At 27.8% G+C, this 27,062-nt stretch overlaps 1 protein-coding gene across 2 annotated transcripts in view; it reads left to right on the top strand.

Moving 5' to 3' along the window:
* CapaR (Capability receptor) overlaps positions 1-27,062 on the top strand; it is a 179,591-nt gene that overhangs the window by 138,277 nt on the left and 14,252 nt on the right. For both annotated transcript variants that reach the window (XM_088186403.1, XM_088186404.1), the window contains exon 5: positions 23,631-23,879. In XM_088186403.1, coding sequence (XP_088042529.1) covers positions 23,631-23,879 — 249 coding nt within the window. The remainder of the gene's footprint in view (positions 1-23,630; positions 23,880-27,062) is intronic.

Genomic DNA, 27,062 nt, shown 5'->3' with positions numbered 1-27,062 from the left:
ATTTATTCAATCATCTTGCGATTAATTGTATTTTGCAATATTTATATTATTAAAATACATATAAAACTACAATATTTATATTGATGTAAACTTCTTAATGATCCCATTTTATTCTAATTATAATAAAAGTTATTTATTATTGTGGGAATATTATGGTCCTATGTGACTCAGCGACACGTGATAAAGTGTAAAATTTACGCCATTTACGGACTGTTACTTTCACGAAAAAGTTTACGAGTTTCGTCGACACGAGTTCCCTTTATTTCCAGACTACTTATTACCGGCGCTTATATTTTACGCGTCCCGTTTTAGGGAAATTGTAAAGCGAAATTCCAGCTCATATGATAATTCGATTCAAACGAGTTCGAATTCACTCTGAGCCAAACTCTCGGATTCATTACGTAATGGACTGAGTGTATTATGTTTAGGTTTAAGGCGATCCGTTATGCTACCGCGAAACCGGCGTCGTCTGTACTTAAATTTATGGCCGAATCCCGAGATCCAACTAGGATTAAACCTTAACGCCCAATTTGTAGCGAACTTCCGGCTGCGATTTTTCATTTTAGCCAGAGCTATTTTGTCTAAAGCCATAAAGCAAGGCGCGAATTGCCCAATAAATAATCTGTTACAAAATAGCAAATCACTTCTCAGAGGAACAATAAAAATTTAATTGCTCTTATAAAAATATACACAAAAGCTGAAATAATATGTCACAATTATCTCTGAAAGATGTAAGAAAATAAAATATATATCATAGTCAAAATATATTTTTTGTATATATATATATATATTAATAAAGTCGTTGCAATTTTTTTTTCATACTTTTTTAAATTTTATCTAGTCGTACTAGTTTATAAAAACTACTAAACCATATTACGGACAATTTCAAATAATACCCTTATATAATAAAAAAATTACATTTTGAACCTAAATTAAATATTAAATTACATTTTAAATACAGCATATAATATTGTATATATTAAGCTTTGTACAATATTCTCTTTGTGAGCTTAGGCCATCGAACGATTCGTCAAAAGATTTTCAAACATATTCATTAAGAGGTTTTAATAATGGTTATCTTTTACTCATCCTCAAAATACCGGTCGAATAGGAAATGGCACATTATAAGGAATAGCTTAAGTTACTTTACATTTTGTTTCATTTTCCTTAAAATCCTTTTCCAATGGTATGATACCATACAGAAGTAATCTTTTATAAGCGATTTGAAAAGGCAAAGGACATTGAATGGTCTTTGTATTTTAGATAATATTAGAAATTGCAAGTATTTGTGTTAATACCCGATTTGCTAGCTCTCGCATTCAACTTTATTTAATTCAGAAAACATTTTTATGTTAATTATAATATTTAGAAACTTAGATGTTCTATATCGTTTATGTCTAGACAGGAAATACTACTCATTAAATCAGAACTCTATATGCAAAGGTCTATCATTAGACAATCTTAATATGTACAATATACTCATGCTCATAAGTTTCGACAATTTATTTACAAGCAAGTTTGATAACCCATTTCAGAATTCCAATGGTATTAATTACTACATTAAAATCATGCCTTATGAACAATATTGACGTAAATTGGCAATTTGATATTCCGGTTAATAATACCCCTAGTTATTTTAATAGAGAATGAAGCTGACATGTTTATACTATTACTGAGTATTAGATATATTCAGTGTAAATTATATACAACTAGAATATATGTATAATATATTACAATAATATTTTGTTACTAAAAATAAAGTTCTTAAAATACATATAATTAATGATGACATTTACTCTAACGTACATTTATAATTTTTTATAATGTTAAAAAAAATATTTTGTATGTTTTAGAATAATAGAGTAGCAGTTGAAGCATTTCAAGAAGCAGAAATAGTGTTCGAAAAAATATTTACAAATTGTAATCGATACTTTAAAACAAACTTACATTTCGTAAGCCTAAAATTAAGAATTTACGGACATGAATTAACCGATACTTCTAAAATTTTAACATCATCACGCAGACATTTCTAATTAAGAAAAATTTACTTTCATTTATAGTAGCTTTGTATCTATACTTTTCATGTGGTCTAAAAATATAAAAAAGTATACAAGTACATATAAAAAAGTATTATTGTGATGGTAGATAAAATCCTAATAAATGAAACTATAAAAAGAATTTACAGAACTCTATTGTACCTGAACTTGACGTGGGAACAATGCCTGAAATATGTGTTTACTTTCAGTGCATGTAAACTTTGATAATATATTTTGACTGTATCTTCAATCGACGCTTTTCAACAGTCACAAAGATACATTCTTTAACTTTCAGGTAATACTTTTCTGATGTAAGATTTATATATAGAAATGCAGACAAGAGATACAATTTTATTCAAAATAACGTTTGTATATGTTGTTGAAAGCATAACACTGACTTTTCACGAACAACAATGGTGAAAGTTTTTAAACAATAAATTTAGTAAACTGTCACAACCCATATAAACGAGCTTTGCGTGATGCATTTGGATAAAACGAGCAAAAGCAGTTAATGCTTAAACAAGCGACCGTGACGCTTGTTCGTTATTAAATATGAAAAAGGACTTCATTGAATAATGTAAAGCATTGATTGCAAACCCTCAGATTCGTAGGCCATGTGATGACTTTTTTGTATTTCTTTAATGTCATAAGCAATGAATTGGCTATATGTTTTTTTCTTAGCATTTTAGTTTGCTTAGCGTGCAACATTTATTGTAATTTTTTTGAGGATTAAGTTTTGTTATCGAAATCTTCAGCAACGCTTCACGGCTTCCAGCTTTTTGACTTGATAAGTGTTTTTTTGACTTTTCACCTTGGTTGGATATTTTCAGCAATTTATTATTATATTAAACCACTTGCTGTCTCTGTTTTTATTTTGAGGCTACTTGAGCGCAAACTTACTATTGTATTGTTTAACCGTGCTTAAGTCCTGAGCAATATTTCCGCCGATGAAAAATGTTTTACGAACGTTTTTTCTCAACGTATATTATAGTTATTTTCGTTTTTATATTTTTTTTTACAATTCCATGTAACATACATATAAAACGTACTACTTTGAAATTGTCATATATCAAAGAAATTTGTCAAATCAAAAATCACCTTCCTCCATTTATTTTAAATCTTTAATTTGTGGAAAATGCTTCGTGTCAATTTACACATTTTTTATTTATTTAATACAAATATATTAGTTAAAGTTTCAATGTAAATATATAACGCTAATCTCATCAGTAGCTTAGTCACTAATTTATCACTTGTGTGCAGTAATGCATGTTATTAAATTAACGGCAGAAATGTTAATATTTATTGCAAAATATTTTTTTGTATAAAAACGCAAATTTGTTGTACTCTTTTAATAACATCTTTATGTATTTACAATCTTATCAATTATACTAATCGATATAATTAGGCTAGTGCACCGTGACAGAGGCTTTTGTTGTTATGATTATATTATAACATAGTTATACAAAGCAATGAAATAACCGATTAACTTTCAACAAAGTTCGTCCCCTAATCAAATAATAACAGAGAAAATTCGATCTGCATCGCTAACCGGCGTGCATATGGTGAATATGAATTGTATCAATACAAACTCTGGTTAACTAGTTAACCGAACAACTTGTTATGTAAAGGTAGCACAGATACTGAGCTATGTTTTGTAGGGGTATTGAAGATTGCACTGGCTTTACTTGAATAACCACCGCTTGGTAAACCAGCGTTAAACAAATAATTGGCAAATACTTTGTGTTTATATAATAGAGCAATATTAAGCAGGAGCTCGCAAAGTTCAATTTGCTAATTAAATGTTGGAATTGTCCACTCTGTGTTGCATTAGTTGGATGAAATATTAAGTTTTGTATTTTGATACCTATGAACGTAATTAATTAATTGAGTTAATTATGAAATTATTATCTGGGTGAAATTGGTGTGAGAGTCGGATAAACGGATGATTCGGTTAGAAACGATTTATGAGTTAGTGTTTCTACTATTTTTTTTTGTTTGAGCAAAATAAGAGTTACTTCTTTATAGTAAAGAATAAAAATGTGTTAATTTAGTTAAATATTGATACCGTGCAAATAATATTAGCGACTTTAAAGTCGTAAGTAGGAATGACTTTCAATATTTAAGTAGTCACGATTCAACGTTGCTAGCTATGGAAAAGTGGGAAAATATGAAAATATCAACAATTAAATATGTATTGAATTTTGTATTGTAACATTACATCTCATAATTGAAAAGTTTTTAAAAATATATTTAAAGCATATGTTATTTTATTTTAGTAACAAATTAAATAACAATAATTCTGTAATAAAAATAAAATAATTATTTTTAATGAAGGCTATGAAAATTTTAATAAATTTTAGAAAATCGACAGTGAATAAGTTATTTTTAAAAGATCAACGTGTCAAACATCCATCGTGCTTACAAGTCTTAGAGAGTCGCGATCACGTCCTTAATTCTTTCGCACGAGCCGTGGAGCTTCTCAACAAGGATATTTTTGCGTGATAGTTGGAAAAAGGGTGCTTATATATTTTATTAGTACTAATATAATATTAGTAATATTTTTAATGTTTTTGAATAATAATTGTTTGTATAATGGAATATGGGAAACCTGTTGTCATGAAGGCCAGATTTGTAATAAAAAATAAATAAAATTCTTAAGCTTTGTATTGTAAAATTGTAACCCAAAATCTTAATTTAAATATTTTTTATATGAAATATACATAACAGCAAAATAAATAGAATTTTTATTAGCAGCTTAAATAAATACGATTCTATCAACAAATAGTTATTTATAACAAAAAGCTTTGAGCAATTTTAAAATATAGAAAAAATTATCTGGTAAATACGTGCTGAATTTTGTACAGTAAAGTAAAATTTTTAAAATCAAATGATTACTATAAAGATTATATACAAAATATAAAAATTATGGAGCTTTTAATATCCGCTCAAATAAGTATAATTAGGTAAAAAAAATATTTATTCATCACAAAAACTAAGATGCAATTGCTGCATCTTATATCTTATGTAGATAAACTGTATTTTTAAAAATAGGTTGTTGATATTATTACCAAAACAACGATATAGTACATAACTAAAACAACGATATAGTAAAATGTATATAAATACCTACACGCACAAATGTAAAATGAAAACCCTTTATATTATTACAAAACATTATAATTGCTTGATATTCAACAGACTCTTTGTCAATTTGAATTAATTGCGAAATATCCGAATATCAATGTTGCTCCCCAAATATTTCTCACTCTTCCTATTTCCACTGCTTCGCAAGAGAGAAGTTTCAACAAGTTAAAATTAATTAATAATTATTTAAGATCGACTATTGTACAAGAACGATTATCCAATCTTTTCATTACTTAGATTAAATATAATATCGTTACAGTTGTTAATTATGATTATGTGATCAATGAATCAACTGAATTAAAAGCTATAAAAGTACAATATTGTATAGATCTTGTGAACAAATTAATTATTTATAGGTTATCTGTGAATTTTAAAGTACATGTGCATGTACATGTAATATATTTAACTTTTAGATTACTATGTTACTCTTTTTTTTCACATCATAAACTTCTCGGTTTATTTCTATCCTCTTGACACGTTGCATGCATAGGATTTGAATTTACAGTCGAACGTAGGAAAAGTAGCAGTTTTACTGCCGCAATCAAAAACACATATACATGCAAACTTACACACACAATGAACCGCAGTTACATTACACAAGTTTTATATAAATTTTACTAAAGTTGAGTCACGGATTTGCGTATGTAGTAACACGTCCTGGCGCCCGAGACCCTAAAAGTTTTTTCGCCTCGTGTGCAAATGAATTTAATTTTGTTTTAACACACGTGAGGGATACACACCTAAGATTTTGCACATGCGAAAATTTTATATTGCAACCATAAAAAAATCCCTTATTCTGTGCTTTCGTGGCAATATGTTTATAATTAATAAAAACGTGTTTTCTTTAAGATCATGATGCAAAACTTAATTTTATTTGTTATTATAGAAAGGATCGTGCATCTTTTTAATTAATCTTAAAGGTTAGTCTTAACCATTTTGTTTGAAATTAATGGAGTAAGATCAAAAATTCAATTATGAATCGATGAAAGAACAGCATAACTTCTATAGGTAGGCAGATTAAAGCTTTCCGCGGCTTTTTACAACTAGAGCTTTTGAGGAAACATTTTGTTTGGTTATTATAATGAACCTTACAGGCTTTTGAACTTTATCTGATAAATATTAATTATATAATATAAGTAAGTTTAGTCTGGTAATCTTGCTAATTCCAGAACTTTTAATCCACTGGGAATATTTTAAATATAATATTAGTATTATATCCTTTGAAAAATAAACAGAGAGCGAATCGAATTATAAATTTACAGCTAATTTATAAATTATTTACCATTAAAAAATTCGTTGGACAAATACAAATAAAATGCGTTTATCAATCTACATACAAAATTACTTAATCGAATTTAATTTTATGTATAAAATTATATTTTATAATTACTCTCTCAGAGCCTATTATGCTTAAAACATTACATAAAAGACGTCATTGAATTACCTAATTAATTAATTGATCTTTTCGTAAAGCTTTGCTAATATTATCATTCAAGTGTAAGGTTAATTAATTATCTTTTGTGCAACCGTAATAAACATAGTAATTAATATTTGCTAACGTGTTTTTCCATTTATAAATGACTTTAATGATAGCAGACACTTGATGCTGAAAAAGGAACAGAAACATACAATTACTTATAAACACATTATAATGGCTGATATGATACGGGTAAAATGCGATTAAATACAAACACAATGTGTATACAGCTGTTACAAAAGCGACATAATGAAATACATTAAATATAAATGAGCAATGAAGTAGAATTCAGCTGTAAATTCTTTATTGTAATAAAAAGGAATATTATTTGCTAAATTATGTTCATAAAAATTATAAATGTATGAACACAATTACTACATTAACAATAATAACTATATGACAATAAAAATTCTCAGCAGCACTGATTAGCGCATCTCATAAATGACTAATGTAGCGTTTTATTATAATCAATATTTATTTGTTGTTTTAGGTAAAAATAAATAATATCTTAAGAGTGCGTGAGAATTCTATTTATGTCTCAATTTTCTATTTATTGTATCAATTACATTTGGTAGCGTCGTGTTCATGTCGTGTTCATCAGCAATAAAATAATTGGATCAGATGTTCTCAAAAGTTTTTGAACATCAATGCTAAATTACAATTTTCCTGACACACTTGAAACATCCACTTTGGTCTTCAAGGCGTCATAATTTAAAGAGCTAACTTGGACTCACTAAGTTCTTACGAACTTCAATCAATAGGAGGGCAATTCAACTCGAAAATCGCATGAACTACCGCTTCTCTCTTCGCATTCCGTGGTTCAGCTGAACGTTTGGAATCCAGAAATGAACCTGTTTCCGAGATAACTTGATATTTAAGGCATACCCATTGAAAAAAATATTTTTGTATAATTAACATATACAAACTGTACGTTACACAAAAATCAATATATTGAACAAAATTATACTAACAGAAAAATAATAGCAATGATCTATATTACGTAGCACTATAATTGGAGCTTTAACTTCGAAAACTTCGTGTGGTATTTAATATGGTTCTAAAGAATTCAGGAACACAATCGTGAATTGTATTGTTAGTTAGCTATCTATCCTTGTCAATGGATTTATATTAACTAATAAACACAAATTGCTGTTTCGTATACACATGTACATGTAGAAAATAAAATAAATTCTTAAGCTAAAATGACGTATAAGTAGGTAGTGCTATATAACTTATATAAATATAATAAAATGGTAAGTGCAAAGGACAAAACGGTGCCATCAAAAGCGCGTGGGAAAAATAGCACACCGATAAAAGTGCGTATAATAAAAGCACGAAAGGTATTAAAAAGTCGTAAATATATTTTCGATTAACGATATTTTAACATTCAATAAAATATTGCAATTATTTTATTTTTTGATCACACGATAGTAGAGGTAAAATTATAAAAAAATATTTTGTATAAAAAATTTAAAATAAAAATATGTATAGTATAATACTATGAAAATAAGTATAGTTAAGAATTCACGTCATTCTTAATAGTAAATTAGGTACATAAATTATTAAATTAGTAGGCAGAAAAATATTTGTTACAGCGCAGTTTTTTGATTATTTCATATTAATCGCAAATAAAAATATATTTTTTATTTATTTTACCACAAAGCAAGTATAAAACTGCTGCTTTACTTCTTTACATATATAAATTTTATTATAAAAATGTTTAAAACTTATAAAGTGTATTACATATGATAAAAATGTAATAATAAAAAGGGGAACAATTTTTGTAGAAAATTTTAATCGCTTTTTTGACAAGTTGCTAAACTCTTTTGAATTGCCAAAAAAGTATTTAGAAAATAATTGTTTAATAAAAAAACTATTGTCCTTCGAGGCAAATATCCTAAAGTCCATAAAAAATATATAAATTTCTTTCTTCAATTATAACCATTAATCCAGTGTTTTTCACTAGATCAATTAAATCCAATATAACAAATTTCAGCAACACAGAGTTTTGTAGTTAATTTTATTAAAAAAAATCAGCAGAAACTATTTACATATTTTTTTTAGAATTATTTAAAGTAAAAAAAAATTTTTTTTATTACAATCATAGTTTTAACAAAAGCAATATATAAATAAAGCGTAAAACGCAAAACTCTATCTATTAAAAAAAATGGTCTAAATACAACTATTTTTTTACAACGCATATAAACATTATTTTTGTATTTTAAACTGTTTTAAAGATTTTTAATTTAATTTTTTTATTACGTACTTAATTTTTTGTTAAAAATATTGGGTATCTTCAAACTAAACTGATGTTAAAATAAACTTTTTTTAAATTTTCTTGATTTTTAAATTTTGACACACATTAAATTTGTCAATAATATTTAAATATTTTTTATTATTTTTAGTATAGCCCTGAATTACCAAAATAATAATAGAAAATATTTATATTTGCAGCAAAAACATACATTAAATTCTTTCTTCAATTAATCTAGTGTTTTCACTAGATTAACAAAATCAAATGTGTCAAATTTCAGTAACTATAATTTATTAAAAAATATATTTAAAAAAAAATTTTTTTTTTGATATTTTTAAAGGTACAAAACTCAAATTTATTACTGTCATAATGTTAATAAAATTTTTAATAATAATATAATAGTCGAAAAACTGAAAAAAACTCTATCTAGAAAAAAATGATAGATACAATAATATATTTTATGATTAATTTTAAAGTGGCTCATATGTTTTTTTTTAATACGTGAATTTCAAACGGTATAAAAAAAGTAGCAACGTAAAATTTAAATGAAGAACTCATTGCTAAAAAATTGTGTAATAATAGTAAGATTTCACGGACCACCTGTTAGCACATGCGTCCCGAGGCGGTTATTACCCGTAAACACCCGGAAAAATTACCCCTTTGTGCAACAAGAATGCACAATAAACAATGCGTCTACCCTACGCAAAAATCACTTCGAAAGTGGCCATGTTACAGTTTCACTTAAATGCGTAAACATATTTTGATGGTAGGATCAAAAATCGATGCAATTGGCCCACCAACATCCCCATCTGTGATTTAACAAAGCTGACTCGAATAAAAGATGCGACACTTTGTCACATCAGCAGAGGAGCTGAGCTGCATGCCTTTGACGGCATGTATTTGTTTTGCGCGCTTTCGCTACATATGTACGTACTTATAATACGTATTATTGTTGCAGCATACAATATATACACAACAAAGAAATAATCGAAAATAAATAACTTTTTTGTCATATATAAATTCTGCTTATGTCAAATAAATAAATTATTTAAACTAATTACATAGGATTCTAATCTTAGTTATTTACGTAATCTATCAATTATTAAGAAAAAAAATATTAACGTTTGGGAAATATTTGTTGTAATTTTTTATTATTGATAACAACCTAATTATGAAAAAAAATAACCATGTTTGTGCTTTTTTGCTTAATCCTTTTTTATTACAAAGAAAGTTTCAGGTTCAGTATTTAAAATTATAATGTTAATATATTTTTTTCAAGAGAAGCAATTTCTACTTTACTTTAAAAACACCAGTAAAATAAGTATTTGTTATTTAGTAGTACAACCTTTTAACAAGAAATAATATAGCATATTTAAATTGCATTTACTGTACATTTGTTTACAAAATTAACTGTGGATTATTTTTCAATTATTGAAATATTTTGAGGCTTTCCACACGCTCCCGAGTCGTGTCCTTTAGTTTGAGAATTATCGGCTTAGTTACCTATGTGCTTATTAACATATAATATATACGTAATTACCTTACGATCCTAATCCATTCATATATCATCATAAGATTATCTTTAGAGTATACATGCATAGGCACCGGTATATATGTTAATATTCTAAACATTTCAGCGAAATGACGAAAATAAAGTATCACGTTAAAGATTTACTTAATTATGACCTAACTTTATAACAAGTCCACATTATACGCCCGCAGGTATTTACTTATTTTTATTAGAAATTAGTAAATCGACTTTACAATACCACATATTTTATGTGGTATACAAATATTTTTTTTGCGCATATAGCCAGAAATTATCGACATGTTCATGTTTGCCAAATGCGCATTCATGCATTGTAGTTTTCATTTAGAGTAGGGGTATAGCATCTCAAAACCTTGACACAATTCTTGCATCATCGCGAGCCAAGAAAATGACCATTAGTATGCCGAGGATGTTCTCCGCCCCCATCTCATGGGATTATCTTCCAGTGGAATCCGACGAAGGCTATTGGTTTACAATATCTTATTAATTAGAAGCCTTGTTACGTTGCACGTTAATAAGCACAGTGGTTAAATCGACCCTTTATACATCAAACGTGGTCATTATGAGAAAATTGTATTGGGCTATTTGATAGAGGGATAAATAATACATCTAATAAATAAAACATTATTTGTCAGAAGAGGCTCATACTTTTTACATTATAATACATTCTCAAAGTCTGCCTGTCTTACTAGAAACTCGCGAATGGAACACTTTAGCAATATGAATTTTTTATAGCACGTCATGCTGCGAATTAATAGGTCAACGCTACTTTTTAAATAAAATATGTAGTTAGGTACTTATTTAAATTGCAGCAACCTAGTACAGCCTAAGTGATATTAGTGACAGTTATATATAATATTCACATTTTTTTTCCATTTAAATAATAATCTGAGTACTTCAAATAAATGGTTTATAAAATGAGCAATACTTAGCAGCAATTTTAAAGAAAATGTAAATAAAATAAATTTCACGATTTAATAGATTATGCTAGGTTATTTCACTCAATTGCCAAGATAATGGCTATCAGTGATTTAGTTAAGATCCCTTAATTCAATTGGATTATCACAGCGCAAACTTAGTTAATAGTTCTATCATGATGCTAAGAAATATAGATCTATCAAACATTGATAGTATGCGTTTGTTTGAGGGGCATTAAATACAAGATAACGATCCTGATTTGTATATCTAAATTAGAAAATGTGTTTATTTCCTATATTTAAATAATTTGTAGAAATATCATTTTCATTAGCAGCGGCTTCAAATCCGAATTCACTGTGCCTTCGCCATCATAATAATTAATATACAAGGACTTTGAATATTTTACCCCTTCGGGGGTTCCTCAAGGATCCAATCTGGGACCTCTGCTTTTTGTGTTATTTATTAATGACATAAATACAGCAATTAAAAATTCAAGTTTTCTTCTGTACGCAGATGATTTAAAATTACATAAATGCATTCGATCTGTTGTGGACTCCTTCTCTCTACAAAGTGATTTAGACTCTCTGTGGAGATGGGCTTCCGTTAACCGTCTGCCCTTTAGTGTCGGAAAGTGCCATACTGTGTCATTTTCTCGATCCCGTTCGCCATCAGCTTATTTCTACCATCTCGATGGTAACATTTTGACTAGAGAAACTTCCATTAAAGATCTCGGAATCACTTTCGAGAGCAAATGGAGGTTCTCTCTACACATACACGACGTCTGTGATAAATCTTCCAAGATGCTCGGCTTTGTTATGAGGAATGCCTTTCACTTTGACGATCCGTCAGTTATTCGCATCCTCTATGACACCTTAGTTCGTAGCATTCTTGAATCGGGATCTATAATTTGGAATCCCCGAATAGCCAAATATTCCCTTTTAGTGGAAAAAATTCAAAAAAGGTATTTAAGATACCTTTACAAAAGGACATTTGGTTATTATCCGTACTTATATCCCAGCGCCTTTCTTTTAGGGGCGTTGGGATATGATTCGCTGAATTCTCGCAGAAAGCTGTATGTCGCTAAGCATTTTTTCAAACTACTAAAAGGTGCTGTCGACAATCCAGCTATTCTCGAGGAATTCCAGTTTTGGGTTCCGGAACATTTTCGAGAATCACGATCGAGACCTCTTTTGATGGCAGTTAGGGCTAGGACATCCGCACTTGCCGACTCGCCTATAGCTATGGCCATACGGCTCCTTAATACGCTTGCATTACATATTGACCTGTTTAATGTTAGCTACAAGGAGCTGATCCAGTTTGTCTCATTTAATTTTGATATTTTATAATTTTTTGTTATGTTTATTGTAAGTATTGTTCTATTTATGTATATATACGTTTTTTTTTTGTTTTATAAATTTAAAATTTGTTTTCGACCATCGTGGCGCATTGGGGTAACCTGTTAGGCCACGATGGTCTTAATTTAATCTAAAAAAATAAAATAAAATAAAAATAAAAAATACTAGTACAATAAATACTTTAATGGGTTATGTCCCAATGTCACGAAGAAAACATTTAAAATAGTTTTAAATGCTCGCAGATACGATATATTATTTAAAAAATATACTTCTAAATAATTCAATTTTGTTATCTTTAAATTTGTTAAAGGGTTCTGCAAATTAAAATATGCATTGTAATTAAAAAAAAAAAATTATTTATTTAGTCTGTATTTGGGAAGCTACTTGTGGTTAAATTAAAAAAATCAGCAAATCATATAATAAAAAATGTTTATTTAAAAATAAGGTATACAACAAATTTGCTTTGGCTTAATGAAGCATATAATTTTTATCTAAAAATTAAAATTAATAATTAAAAAATAAAATAATAATTATTCTTACATGTATAAACATCTTAAACACGTAAAAGCAAGGAATAAAATTTTTCTCAAAAAACTATTTTATTAAATTTTCATACTTGGGTTAGAGAAAGTAGGAAATATTAATAGCTATTATTATTAGTTCGCGCATTAAAAATATTACCATGGATTGCTAACGGTTAACGCGATAATAAAACTGAAATTTAAACAATTTATTTTTGAACAAACAGACATTGCTCTTTTTTTGAAACCCACCTAAAGGCTATAAATATAAACCTGGATAGCTATAAAAAATATAATAACCAAATAACTGCAGCTGGTGGTAAAACCGCTATTATAACAATCTTTAAGTTAATACAATTAAGGTTAGAAATGATACGCAATATTTATTTATTATCTATTTTTTAATTACGAGAAATCGATACTGACACCATAAAATTTTTAATTTTAAACCCAGAGCATCAAATCATAGCAGTAAAACTTTGTGGGTTTCTTATTAAAATATAAATTTAGAAGCAGAGCCTACACCTACATTATTGTATGCGTAAAGTAGCAGATATTTCAAATAAAGTTTGAAAGCGTAGTACGAAAGGTCTAGACTGGTAACCAGAGACCGCAGACTCAATTTTATGTTTATAAAATTGCTGCAAAATTATAGCTATTGATAATAAATTATAATATAGTTTAAAATTACTTATATATGTGTCACTGATTTATTACTTTTAAATATTCATTATATATGATTGACTTATCTAGTTGCTACAGATTAGATCCATTTATGACACATTAAGCCTAGTTACAACAGAAGATTAAGAAACATAGATATTGCTATAACAAGCAATCTACTTAATGAAACTAATATTAAAGTAATAGTTTTATTTTTTACTCGGTATTATGTACCTAAAAGCATTTAAAACAAAATAATCAATATATGTGTTATCAAGCGCGTGCGGTGAGATACTTTTCTTTTCGATCGCTCGCGTGTTTTAATGACGAGAGTGAGTGAGAGATAAGAGCACGCGGCCCGCAAATTTATTAAACACTCAATCAAACGTTGCACAGTTAAAATAAAATAAATAAAATAGACCGCTTATTAACTAAAGTTCAAGACTTTAAAAAATAGCAGTACTATCTTCATTAATATATTACTAATCATTTATTTTTTTGTGAAATAATGTTTTATTCGCAATTCACGCAATTGATTTTTTTATTAGTTGGCAGTAAAACAGTACTTTTATAACAATAAAAAGGATTTATATCATTAAAAGATATTTTAATGTATCATTGTCATTAGTGTGTTTTTACTAGTAATTAAATTAGATAATATACTGTATTAAAAACATAAATAGAAGATAATCAGTCGAAATAGAAGCACTTAGAAATGCATTATTCTCAAAATATAAGAGATTCTAAATAATATATAATGAATCAATAGTAAAACAAAAGAAAGTTAACACTTTACATGAGCACAGAAAGAATTGTTTAGTGCTTATTTTTATATATTTCAAGGTATCGTTTCCCTGCACATTACTAAAATGGGAATTTCTTTTTAGACACACTGTACTTTTAAAAATGTTTATTTGCACACAATTTATGTATATAAAAAGTGGCAAATAATGCGGCGGAAATCATTGTGCCTTAATGCTTTAGCTCACTGCGCAACAATGAGGTACCATCCCTTAGCTATTCTAAAGCTTTTCCCATCTACAATGCTCAATTATGGTACGCGTGTTCGAGAAAGGTCTTTCAAGTCAATAGAGAAACGCCAAAACAAGTAAAAGTATATTAGTCAACAAGCAATTTAGCGAGTGTTTTCAAAACGAAATATATACTCTAATTGTAATATAAAAACATAATTAATAAATAAATTAATTCACAGGAAAACATACGCAAAAAATTTTTTTTTAAGCAATGTTTTTCATAAAGGTTTTATTGATTCATATTATTACATATATTTTCTTAGTTGATAGAACGTATCTTTTATATATTTCAGAAAGCTTATTTATTATCTTTGTGTTTTATTATTTTTTCCCTTGATATTTCGAAGGCTTAAAAATCAAAAGTCGAAATAAGGTCTAGGAAATTAGGTTGGTGCTTAATAACATTCCAATCAAAATATTTATTTATTGACGTAGAATACAATTAATTTATTTAAGACGTTGTCATTTTCTGCTTTTTGGAGATGCGCAAAAATCACCCTTATTCATAAAAGGGTGACAAATTGTGCGCAAATAACTATAAATCAGTCGCAGTGTTGTCAGCTTCTATTAAATTGTCCCAAATAATTATCCATAGTCTTTAATCAACTTTCGGTAAGTTTTGTTGGACCAACAGCATGGGCTTCGTCCCACTCGTTCTACTGTTACTAATCTTCTGTCTTCTATCAAAACAGTGACAAAATCTCTCGATGCGAGAGTTGAAGTATTTTTTTTTCTTTCTGACTTTTTTATTTTTTATTACCATACTAATAAATAAATATGCTTTTTACTTACTTTTATTTTTATTGCGCGGGATTGTCTTGGCAAGCTTTGTCGGCGTGCCCTTTTACTTATCATCGTTAGTCTATAAATACTTTTTTTATTAGCTAATAAACGTTCAACAAAATCTCGAAATTACCATTGATTCTGGTAAACTTTAGTTAAAAAATGTACTTTCTTCACATGCGCTTAAAAAAATCTTATCTTAAATACACCTTAATTTAACATAAATGTATAATAAAATACTTATGTTAGATGTTACGTTCAAATACACTTGGAACACATTGTAGTTAACACTCATGTTTCTCTGGCGGTAATAAACTGTACTTATTACACAATGCTTCTCGAAGAGTTATAAAATATAATAAATAGAGAAGAAATCCACGTAAAAATCGAGCAATTCGTCCTCGAAATAAACCTTTACAAATATATTAACTATTCAATTAGCGTTTTATTATGTAGTTTGTATTCAATTTATCGAATATCTTAAGTACACTGTTAAGTATAAAATACAACGAAAATTTAGGCGATTCAATAAACATCCTTTTTATTTTCAATTCTACTTGAAATTCCATCGGCATTGTTTAAGACTGTTCGGAAAGAAACGCACTGTGAATAACTTTGCCTGCTCTGTTGGTTTTCCCATCGAGAAAACATTTTCATTTAAAAACCGCACTGTTCAACTTTATCTACTGAGACCCTAAGCCAATTCTCTTTAAGCACTACAATGTTAATGTAAAAAGAAGTTTTTTTTTGTAAAGAAAAAAAAAACTTAATAATAGTTCACTGTTACACCTCGGGCCACTTGATTCGAGGATATTGCGCCCATTGTTTGGCAAACAGTGGCCTCTTGCCGTGGGGTCCTATGGGGGAAGGGATATTTTTACTCAGCCCGCACCTTGGCTTAAAAGGGCTATTTGTTTCCATCTTTTTCTGGCTTCGACACGCTACTAGAAAAAAAATATAGGGGTCCATGTGGGAAAATTCGCCCTCATTATTTTATCTGCAGCTGACGACACACAGATTTATATTTAGCTATAATTTACAGTACAATCATGTTATTATATTTGGAGCGAAACGCACAAAGTCATAACAAACTTTAATCAAACACAAACATCAATAAGCCTTGTCTATTTGATGTTGTATTTGACTAAGGTAAATAGAGGTCAACCTTAACTATTGATATATTATACATACAATGATAATTTGAATATAACTGGTAATATGTTACATAGAATACAATATAACTTGAGGTAAAATCATTTTATATATTATCTGTATATAGCGTAAAATACTTTAACATCATAAACATATAAATAAAATATATACAGAGTGCCATAAAGTTGTATGGGGAAAAGTAAACAATTCAGAATCTCAAATGTTGGCATCCATGTAATGGGTGTAATATTTTACCTCATACTCCAAAAATGTATGTTTTCTATTACATAACAATAATATTTAAATCTTGTAAAATTTATGTATACGTTTTTAACCAATCTGAAAAACACAGTTTCTAGATAAATATAAAATAACTCGTTTTTGCTTTTTAGTAAGAATATCAAACATGTAAAAGTATAGGATCTCTGTATAGTTTATATTAAGATCAACTTAATAACTAAACGCATGTGTCCAGTTGTAAATGACTTGGTAGCTAGTGAGACTCAGGGTGGAATCTAGTTTTATTACATTATATTTACATATGTTGCGACAGATCATAAATGCCGAGATGTGGTGAAGAAGTTGGCGGAGGCATAATGTCAGTAGACGATCCTCAGAGTTCTGATTGGTGTGACACCGACAGTATATTCTCCGAGCGGTGATAGAGAAACCGGCGGCGGGATGTATGAGTCCATGTTCGTATGTTGTCCGCGGGCGACGGGCGTCTGCTGTGTCTTCTAGTAGCTACTAATGACTACCTTCTCCTGATCGTTTTTATTATTATTGTTTTTATCATAGTCACTGATACACGAGACTAATGGGTTAGTGTCGTTTTGCGAGATATTTATGTAATATTTTCTAGTATGAAAAATTAATGTATTTAAAGGTTAATCGGCAATTTTTAAAGATTAGTATAAAAATGTGTACTATATATTATTTTTAAAGCTTTGTAATTTAAATAAAATAGTATTTCTGGTGTTATTTCAGACCGGACAGGCATATGTGTACAATTAATTTAATTATTAGTATATTCATACAGTGACATGTCAATTTAAGTGACTTTGCGACACAAAGTCTTTAATTCGTCTAAGAGATTTAGTCGAACTCTTGGACTCCGGTGACTTTTCAGCTCGACTAGATCTGACGTGAAGCGTTGTATCGGTTGAAACTTTACATATCTCCACTTAATTTTTTCTAAGTATTATCCACTTCTTTTTTTTGTCTTTTCTACAAGCCTTCTAGTCCAACACAAATATGTTTATATAATGCTGATTAAAAAAACTCATTTCTTAGAAATTCCGAATAAATAATGCAATTATTGTAGTTTAATGGTCTTTTTTTAATTTATTTATGTGCTTTGATTTGTATGGCATATAAGTCTTGCATTTATTTTGTTTATTGGCATTGTTGTGCGCAAGTTTCTAATTTTTAGTTAGCATTTAGTAAGAATTTTTCCCTATTTTTCGCTTTCATTTTTTTACAGTTAGTCTGTTTGTAACGTCATTGGAATTAATATAGACAAGTTTAAGATGATTAGGATTACTTTACAAACCTCACATCAGACGGAATTATGTATTGACTAGCAAATGATTGCTGCGGTCTTTGACACTGCTACGTCACACAGACCTCAGCGAAAAAATATATTTGTAGATTAACTGAATCATATTATATTATATATTTATTTAATATAATATACAGTGTATATTTTAGCGAGTAAATATTTTATAAAAAAAATGCTATTTTTACATATATGATACATTTTTTTATATTATATAATATTATCACGTAGATAAGAATCAGCATATTATTTCGTACCCCTGTCGGAAAAATAAGACGGAAATCTTTACTATTGTGTTGGTGTGATTTAGTGCTTCGGCAGTGCGTGTTTCAGAAGCAAATTGCTGTATAAGTCAGCGCCAAACGCAGAACAGCGTCTTGTTAATACGCGCGTAATTTCGCAAAATGACTTATCATTATGGTGCTCACATCTAAAATTCAATTTCATTAAGTCTAATGACGTCTTAGCTCGGGCGTCTCTCATAAAGCTCCTAAAAAGGACGTCCCTGAGCGACCCAGAACCATTTTGCAATCCGGACAAAATGTTTACCTTTTACTCCCCTCCTGGAATTGTGTTTATATGAGCAAAAGAACAATGAGGTTTTGAGTAGCAAAAAATTTGGACCCGAAAAACTATGGCGATCAAAAACGAATTTTCTTTGATATTTGTATGTGGGTTGGAAAATATGCTATGTTGAGCTTTAATATGAAAAATTCAGGATAAAAATTTTATTATAAAAATAACGTTGATGCAGAAAAAAACAATTAAATTAGCCTTGATAAAGTATTAAAGAGAAATTAAATTATTCATTATGACAAAAAAAAAATAAAACTGCCAAATCACATTTAATATTTATAATCTATGATAGGATCGTTTTAAGTTCAATTCACATATATATATATTATATTCCAAGATGTTTTAAAGTTAACACATCTTAAGATTTGAAATTCAAATTTTGCTGTCTTATATCAAGTTCTTATCATACATTTTTTTATGGAAACTATTGCCTGATTATTTATTACTTTCGTCTGACAAAATATTCATCAAATGATTTGTTTTCGATATTAACACTTTAAAGTTTTAATTACAACCTAAATTTTGCTCTCTCAAGCACTTTGAGATATTAACCACTTAAACAATATCGAATATGTAGTAGAAATGTTTGAACAGTTTCTTGGAATATTATGAAATATATTACACATGTATATTAAATAGATTTCGACTATTGACTCTGGTAAACTTCACGTTTTAAATTCCCTTATAGGATTCTGAATCCAGTATTTATTCGATACTTGAATTGAAAGACGAGGGTTTGATTAAAGTGTATCTGCCAACCCTTATTTTGTATATAGTCACTTTTACGTTTTAAATTAATGTAGTATTTTTACTAAGCATTTAAAACTAGTTTCGAAGCCGACTTATTTGGATAGATTATACTACAAATAAAAACAGCTTTAAAGTAAGACACATTTTAAAATTAATTTTCTAATCAAAATGAAAATTATTAGATAGTCTAATTTAATTCAAAGTCACAGTTTTCTTCCTGATTGATTAAAAAGTCAGCTCAGATAAACATTTTATAAATTACAGGTAATTACAATTCAAGTAAAGTTTATGGAATGTGATTGTCGCATAAGTTATATATTATCTTAACGGAGGTATAAAGTAATTACTAATCACAAACTAAGCCAAAGCTGGTTGTCTTTTCTCACAATGGCTTTGTTCCAATAGACATTAATGTTTTGGTTAAGTCAAAGAGATCGTAGAGATATGTCGACGGGTTTGTAGCATCTTCTATTGTCTTCTAAGGCTAACTGTGTGAATCGACGTCATAGAGAGGCGTTGTCCTGCGTTGACTGTATCGGAATTAGCATTAATCTCAGAGCCAAAACCGTTCGTTGACGTCGACGTATTAATACACCCTCAGCTCAAAGGTGATTTAGCTCGTATATTTCAATTAGAACTCGACGAGAAACAAATATCATCCATCGGTGTGCATTCTGATATCGCGCTGACTTTCGGGGTCGGTCGACAAGGAGATTAAGCGCTCTTCGACTGACATGGTAAAGTTCGTATATCCAAAATTTAATATTTGTACATGATAGTTCATGAGTTTAAACTTATGTGAACTTCATAGTTGCAATCCGAATTATGAAGTTATGACTTAATAAAAATAAGTTTTGCTTTTCTTTTAGCGTAAAAATTCAGCTCATCATTTTATTCAGAAAGACATTATTTTTTAATCGCCTTTTTTATGGTACGCTCCCTAATTTAGAGTTTTTATCTTAAGTCGCTCACGGACGATTAGGCAGCTGCAAATATAAATCAAGGGTTGATTTGTTTCGCAAAAATTCCTTCATCCGCCTATTTTGAATTTATCGCTAATAAAATATCACCGCTACTTGAGCGCCAGTGTTTTTCAATCTTTGGTCCTAACATATTATATCAGACTAACCATTTACTTAATCACAAGAAATGAGAAAAATCGACAATTTGTCACTCTATATAAGTAATTGTTTGCAGAAAAAAAAAAGAATAAAATGCTAGATTGGACTTTGCAAAGGCAAATTTAGACATTAAAAGATTGGGCGAAAGTCCTTTGATTTGATTAATTCAACAAATAGTAAGCAAGTAACTTTAGTCTATAGTTTATAATTTGCATAACAAAAGTTGTAGCAATAAAACAAAAGGAGATCTGTCCTAATATTTATTAGTATGTAAAACCGCACAATATTCTATAATTTAAATTAAATCAACATTTTTACAATTTACATTGCTGATTTTATTTAGGTTAATCGTTTTACGAAGTTTTATTCCAAATCAAAATTAAATTAAAATCGACAACCCTCATAATTTATTTCATCGACGAGAAAATAATTGATTTAAATACCTATGTACCATATATTAAATCACCAGAGATGTACAAAAATATAATATTCATTTATAATAAAAAAATTCTAAGCTCTAAAACGATTTGCAAGTTTACGTATGATCGGAATTCATCAATCACATTTCGGGTTCCAGAATTGGGAAATGGATGTATGATATTTGATAGTATGTTATTTTACATAGCAGTATATTTTGTTGGTAATATTTATTTATCTTACACAAAAATATACCTTTGCTTTATAAACGTACATACATAAATATCGTTTGTCAAGCTGGAGTTTAAATTAATTAACAGGATTTTGCGAGCAAGGTCCGTGAAAGTTGTGATGGGGGATTAAAGAATATTATGTAGTTTGCCTCTGTCGTTTATGCTAATTCGCATAACTGTTTAAACAATAAGACGATAAAGTTTTGACGGAGGTTGTGCGCTTATTTATATATATACAAGAATATAATACGAGTCTAGAAATAAACTTAGTACTATTTAAAAAAATATATGTATGTCAACAATTTATATTTATTTAAGAAATAAAAAATCAATATTGATAAATATATAGTTTTTTAATATACATTTAAATTAAACTTACAATATCTAGGCTGTATTTAACGATAATGGTGAAAAAAATTCGATTTATAAAAAATATGACAAGCTTTGTATTTGACCTTCATATGTCATTGTCAGCTGTCGTTTAACAATTTGAAAGACATTTTTCTTATAACTATAAAGTTTTGATATTGCAAAATCTAATCTAACGTGATTGATCGTTATCGGTAATAATAGATTACCACATCTTCAAACCCCCGAAGAGATAAAATGAAAAACTTTATGATCTTGTGACATTCTTAATTTCTCAAGGATAGAATTTAGGTACATTGTATTTTTCAGAAATTCTTAGAAAATTCATTATCCATGTTTATGGTTACAGTACAAAAAATGTTTTAATTTATAATTTATTATAATTTATTTGAATAAGAATTAATATATTGTATTATTAAATATATTAATTTATATTGGGTATACGTTATATCTATAAAATACAACCTAATTTGTAAAATTATTGGGCTTTGTTCTTTTTTCTTATGTAAATATAAATCGTATAATTTTGCGACTTTTAAATGAAAATATTTTTTATTAATATTGAATGCTTTATTGTGATTGCTGTTCTGATTTTGTCAATCATTTTAATTATATTGCACCCTTTATAAATAATACGAATGTAATTTTAAATATAAATAGCTCTTTAAATATAAACAACTCGTAAAAAATATGAAATCACAATATATAATCTTTCATATTATAAGTTTCATTGAAAGTTTTTTTATTTAAAAATTAAAAAATATGCTTGGTACTTTTTTAAAAAAAAACTTTCAGAAACCATTATTATTTTGGTGCTTACAAAAAAATTTGGTGCAAAAAAACAGATTCCCACATTTTTTAAGACTCAAATAAGTGTAAAAGTTAGCTACTAAATTTTTTTTTTAAGCTGTTATTCTTTACAGATGAACTAAAATATTTTTAACTAAGTTACACACAAAAAAATTTGCAATAGTTTAGCAATACAAAATATAGGTTTTTGTTTACCAAATATTATTTAATTTTAAGTTGAATAAATTATATTTTTGTCCAAAGAAACACCTGAATTTCTTAATAACTTTGCACTCGTAATGTGTGCCTGAGACATTAACGCTTTGGATTGGTACAACTTGGATAGTGCCTCAGGAGCACCATTTCAATTTATAAAATGTAAAGTTATGATTTCCTGTGTATATTTTGCAATGAAGTAGATAAAAGTTTTTACAACGATGTCTCATTTATAATACAAAATACTCTTTTCACCTAAATTCAACAGGCCAGGACTAATTTATTTTTAGTATTTTTTTTACGAAACATAAAAAAACATTAAAATCCAGGTGTGTCATATTTTTACTTTGGATATCAACAATTTTAAATTGCTTTTAGGTTGAGACGGTGATCGATGCGTCAGTTACGTTTTGCTTATGTGTAATGTGTTTTTCAGTTTCGCTCAGGTGTTTATATTTTGTAATAAGTAAAACTTTGTCGTATATCATATTTTTAAATTATTATTATTTGCTATTATATTTTTTATTTTTCTGTATAAATATGTACATGTATTATTTGTTAATTATATTTATATTTAAATTCAATAAAATTTTAACTTAATGATATATTTAGTTTGAATTTAAATATAATAGTAGCGCCTTTTGATATTGAAGGAGCTGACACACTAGTATACATATGCACTTTAAAGTTCATGTGACTTACATATCTTCCACAGATTCCAACAACAAATCATTCGAGTCCGCATTTTGCGCCATGCTAAATCCACCTTACGGCTGGCCTGTGTGGGAGCTCAGCAGCATTGTGTTCTTTATGCTGCCTGCCGGCGTGATATTGGTCCTGTATTGTAGGATGGGATTCAGAATAAGAGCCAGAAGCAGACACCATCTAGGCAAGGGAGTTAAGGGATCTGTCCACGGGGAGACGAGGCAGGTCCAGTCCCGCAAAGCCATTATACGGATGCTAGGTATGAAAATATTTACATTTATTATTTATTGTAATTAGATATTTAAGCAATGTATTACCAACACACAGTGAATAATAAATAACCAAAACGAGCGTGTTAATTCAGTAACTTTGTGTTATTTTTGTAGCATGTATGGCACCGACGTGTCGTGCAACATGCAATTGACATTGCTCGAATTTTAATCGTTAAAACGTTTCAATTAATAGCTTCGTTTAACAAATAAACGAATAAATTCAAAGGAAAACACTATAACGTTTAAAAATCTCGTGATTAAAAAAAAAAAATGTTTTTTTAATCAATTAATATATATGACGGGTACAAAAATATTTTTTATTAAACTCAACCGTAGTGATAGTGTTTTTAATAGAAATATAAAATATACCATGTAACGATTTTTTTTTATATAAATTTTAAAAAATGTTATGAAAATACCATTCATATATGATCTTCAATCATAAGTGTGCAAGTACACTTAATAATTATCTCGTTGAATAAAATTGAATGGTGATAGCTAATTTAATAAATCGTTTCTACATATTTCTTTATACAACATATTATGAGTTAAGCTAGGTTAGGGTACGTAATGTAGCCTAGCTCAACCTAACTCTTTCTAATATGTGAACCCAGTCTAAAACATATTTTTTCTTAGCAATAGTATGTTTGTATTTATATTTATTAAATTAGATACACATGTACATGTGCACTTTTTCATTAACAAATATTTTGAGTAAGGCTAAGTTAGGGTAAATAATACTCATATCCTAACTAAGCCTGTCTTTTTATATGAACATAATTTTTAAATATTATATTTGTATTTATATATTTATAATTCAGATACACATTTGCCGAGTCTCATAACTTTAAGTTCAGATATACCTAAATTTATAAATATGAGTATAAAATGGAAACCTAACCTAACTTAGCCTAATTTTTTTGTATGTAATAGTATGGTTTCATAATTTTAGATGTATTCTGAATACTGATTTAAATATAGTAATTAATTTCCTCAAAAAAATATCACTACATAATATAAAAAAATATAATTATTTATATGAACAAATATTTATATAAATAATATTTTAAATTTATATTAACTAATGTTTTTTTTAAATTTTGTAATTTGAACAATTTATAGTAAAATTAATCATAAGAATTTTTTCAATTGCCATTTTTAATCATATTTAATATATTTTTATACATTTTTCATGTTTCACAAGCTAGAAAAAATATTAATTAAATTTTTTTTTTTACTATTATTATATATAACTTTGTTAAAATAACTACGTAACTTTTTGTTGCTAAAATTCGATATATCAGCATTTGCTATTAAAGCAAAAATTATTGGACCTATCATCATAATTCAACAAAGAATTTGATATTTTAATGGGCTAAATGGTAATTTACCTCACAGTAAAATATTTTTTTATAATGTAATATATTGACATTCAAATAGCAATTCCAATGATTTAGTAAACCAAAGAAAGAAATATAAATAATTATAATTTAATACAAAAGTTCTCTATACAGTGGAATCTTGCTGATCGAGCATAATTCGTTCCAGAATATTACTTATAACCCGAAACAATTTTTCTCAAATGAATCAATGTAAAATACGATAATGGATAGCAGGAGATATATTTAATTTGACAGCTAGTTACCAATAACAGCTAAATATCTTACGCTAACTATTTATTTTGCTTGTTAATCAAAGTTACACTGTATTTATTAAATAATATTTTTTTCTTAAATTACTGTAATACGTTTTTAAGTTCCAAACTATTTTCATAATAAAATTAAATATTTAAAATAATGATTCGGTTGTTTTAAGCTTTGTTATGAAATATATAGCAAATGATTTTTTAAATTGACTTATTTATTTTAAAAAAGATTGTGTATCTATAAAGATTGAATTAATAGAAATTAGCCTCTTAGATTTAGTCTTGTTTACTCAGAAACTTCTTCGTGCTCCGCGACCTCGCAGTATTCCAACCAATAAATGCAAAAATATTCACACTAATGGATTACCGAGATATCTGCATACATATATTATACATTTGTTTACCTAGATATCTGCATACATATATTATACATTTTGTGTGAAAAGAAAGTAAGGAGTAAAGTAGTATTGTTTATGATGCTAAATTAATATCTCTACTGTGCGTGAATAAATTATGATTCTTAAGAATTTTTAATAAATAGTTACCATTATATAATAATTTCTGAAGAATCGATTATAATTCATATTCCTACAATTTGACAAAAATATCAGGCGAGAAAGAGCTAAATAAGAACTCGTCAATTAGCGAATAAATCGAGCTCTTGAAAATAAAATACTTATTTTTTTACCTTATTCTAATCACAACAAAATATCTGTTTAATTTAAATTTAATCAGAACAAAATTAAGGTATTGTCTGATTTAAGAAGCAGACTTGTGTATCACAATTAACAAAAAAAAAATTACATTTGACAAAATCATAAATGATGAGAAAGAACAAATTATTCAATGAATTTAAAATTCACAATTGGAGTTTTACAAATTTATGTTCATCACAATAAGTGCAACAAATGTTATGTTACAATAAAATAAGATCCAACTAAATCTATTAAAATCTCAGCGCACAACAAAATCACTGGAAAATTTGTATATAATTGGACATCAATATCACTAGACAAATCACTGTATAGAATCTATTTAACGCTGTTTTTAAAATAAAATATGTACTTAATTAAGCAAAGGTTATGATACCATAATGAAAAATTATTACTTTATATCGGTTTTTCTATTTATTTACAAACTATATAAAAAACGAGCAGTCCGACGAAAGATCACGAGGATAAAACCGCGTCGTCAAAAGAGCGTACCGACAAAAGCACGCAAAGTATAAAAAAGTTGTATTTTAAAAAATATATTTTAGAAAATAACTTTATCCAGCGATTAATAAACTTTGAAACAAAAATTATAGCAATTAACATCTGTCCCTAACAAATGATGAAACATAAAAATAATTATTGAATAATAGTAAAGCCTAAGTGCTATAATTAAAAAATAATAAAATATTTTAATTACTATTTGGAATATTTAATTGTGTCAAAATTTAAAATTAAAATGAGTTCAAAACGAAATAGGTTAAAAGTAAGTTGGCTTTATAGATACACAATCTTTTTTTAAATAAATAAGTCAA

Source organism: Plectrocnemia conspersa, unplaced genomic scaffold (assembly GCF_051122295.1).
Source record: "Plectrocnemia conspersa isolate PC_06_02 unplaced genomic scaffold, ASM5112229v1 ptg000005l, whole genome shotgun sequence".
NCBI lineage: Eukaryota > Metazoa > Arthropoda > Insecta > Trichoptera > Polycentropodidae > Plectrocnemia > Plectrocnemia conspersa.
The sequence above is the reverse complement of the archived record's forward strand: the minus strand, read 5'-3'. Positions and strand labels throughout refer to the sequence as shown.